This window comes from Malurus melanocephalus, unplaced genomic scaffold (assembly GCF_030028575.1).
Source record: "Malurus melanocephalus ecotype Western Australia unplaced genomic scaffold, MMel_1.1 scaffold_1993, whole genome shotgun sequence".
NCBI lineage: Eukaryota > Metazoa > Chordata > Aves > Passeriformes > Maluridae > Malurus > Malurus melanocephalus.
The window spans coordinates 5,959-8,095 of NW_026625225.1; the positions used below are offsets into that span (position 1 = coordinate 5,959).

The window sequence follows — 2,137 nt, forward strand, 5'->3', positions numbered from 1 at the left end:
CACCACTGGTGCCACTGGTGATGGTGGCACTGGTGATGGTGGCACTGCCACTGACGGGGCTGTCCCCAGTGACACTGACCCTGGCCAGGCTCTCCTTGGCAGGGACGGTGGCACCACTGGGGACAGTGGCACTGCCACCAGCCAGGCTGTCCTTAGGGAGGACAGTGGCACTGCCACCAGCAGGGACAGTGGCACTGTCCCCAGACAGGCTGTCCTTAGGGGGGACGGTGGCACTGTCAGTGACCGGGCTGTCCCCAACAGTGACAGTGGCACTGTCCCCAGACTGGCTGACCCCAGCAGGAACAGTGACATTGCTGCTGACCGGGCTGTCCCCAAAAGGGACAGTGGCACTGCCACCACCCGGTGAGCCACCACCAGGAATGGTGGCACTGCCACTGACCAGACTGTCCCCAACAGGGACGGTGACACTGGCGCTGACTGGGACGGTGGCACTGACACTGACCAGGCTGTCCGTAGCGGGGACAGTGGCACTGCCACCAGGTGGGTTGTCCCCAGCAGGGACAGTGCCACTTTCCCCAGCTGGCATGTCCCCAACAGTGACAGTGGCACCACCCCCAGCTGGGCTGTCCCCAACAGTGACAGTGGCACTGCCACCACCATCAGGGACAGTGCCACTTCCCCCACCCAGGCTGTCACCAACAGTGACAGTGGCACTGCCACCAGCCATGGTGTCCCCACCAGTGACGGTGGCACTGCCATTGACTGGACTATTGCCATCAGTGACAATGGCACTGCCACCAGCCATGGTGTCCCCACCAGTGATGGTGGCACTGCCACTGACCGGATCGACACCACTGGTGGCAGTGTCACTGTCACCAGGCTGCGGTGGCACTGTCACCGGGACCGGGCTGTCCCCACCATCCATGTCATCATCAATGTCCATGCCATCCCCCCCGTCCCCATCCTCGTCCATGCCACCCCCAGCTGCCACCGTGTCCCTGTCCCCGTCCATGTCCGTGCTGTCCCCAGCTGCCACCATGTCCCTGTCCCTGTCCATGTCCGTGCTGTCCCCAGCTGCCACCGCGTCCCCATCCGTGCCACCGCCAGCTGCCACCGTGTCCCTGTCCCCACCCGCAGCCTCAGCAGCCCCTCCCGCACCACCCGTGTCCCCTGCGGGCACGGTGACACCGCCACCCTCGGTCACCCCCTTGGGGACATCGGCACGCTCGGGTGACCCGGCCGTGTCCCCCGGCCTCTTGCGGGGCCGCCCGCGCCTCCTCTTGTGCGCGGCGCTGTCCCCTGTCCCCTCTGCCGGCCGCTTGGTGGCCCTGGCACGCTGTCCCTGTCCTTGTCCCTGTCCCTGTCCTTGTCCCTGTGCCACTCCCTGTCCCTGTGCCACCCCCTGTCCCTGTCCCTCGGCGGTGGCCCCGTCGCGGGGGCTCTCGGCCGCGGTCACCCCCACTCCGGGCAGCAGCACGTTGAGCACCGGGATGGCCGCGGGGCTGGTCAGCAGCCCGGGGTGGCCGGAGCCGGCCGGAGCCAGCGCGGTGCCCACGGGCAGCGGCAGCGCCACCTTGACCGTGCCACCCGCGGGCAGTTTGGGGACAAGCAGCGGAGGGGACGAGCGCAGCGGGGCCGCGCCCGGGGCCGGGGGACGCTCGGGGGGCGCCAGGCGGGGCAGCAGCAGCGGCAGCCGGGCCACCAGAGCGGTCACCTGCGGGCTGCTGGCCGGACACTGCCGGCCGCTCTCCGCCGGGGGCTTCTTCTTGTCCGGCCGCGCCGGCAAAGGGCCTTTGGGGACAGCGGGGTCCTTCTTGGCCTGCGGGGGAGGGGGGGACACTTGAGTGACCGCTTGGATGCACTGAGTGACCGCCTGCCTGGGCACATCTGGACACATTGAGTGACCACCCGCCCGGTCACACTGAGTGCCCACCCACCTGGTCACCCCTGGTCACTCCAAATGCCCTCCCCCCGGTCACTCTGAGTGCCCCCTGGTCATACTGAGTGTCCCCTGGTCACTCCCGGTCACTCCAAGTGCCCCCTGGTCACCCCTGGTCACTCCAAATGCCCTCCCCTGGTCACTCCGAGTGCCCCCTGGTCACTCTGAATGACCCCCAGTCACCCCAAATGCCCCCCCTGGTCACACTGAGTGCCCTCTGGTCACCCCTGGTCACTC

The 2,137-nt window shown here is 68.3% G+C and overlaps 1 protein-coding gene across 1 annotated transcript in view; it reads right to left on the bottom strand.

Moving 5' to 3' along the window:
- Positions 1-215: 215 nt before the first annotated feature.
- RFX5 (regulatory factor X5) overlaps positions 216-2,137 on the bottom strand; it is a gene marked incomplete at its 5' end in the record, with an annotated part of 11,705 nt that continues 9,783 nt past the window's right edge. Inside the window, 2 exons of the mRNA XM_057388482.1 lie at positions 216-233; positions 401-1,780. Coding sequence (XP_057244465.1) covers positions 216-233; positions 401-1,780 — 1,398 coding nt within the window. The remainder of the gene's footprint in view (positions 234-400; positions 1,781-2,137) is intronic.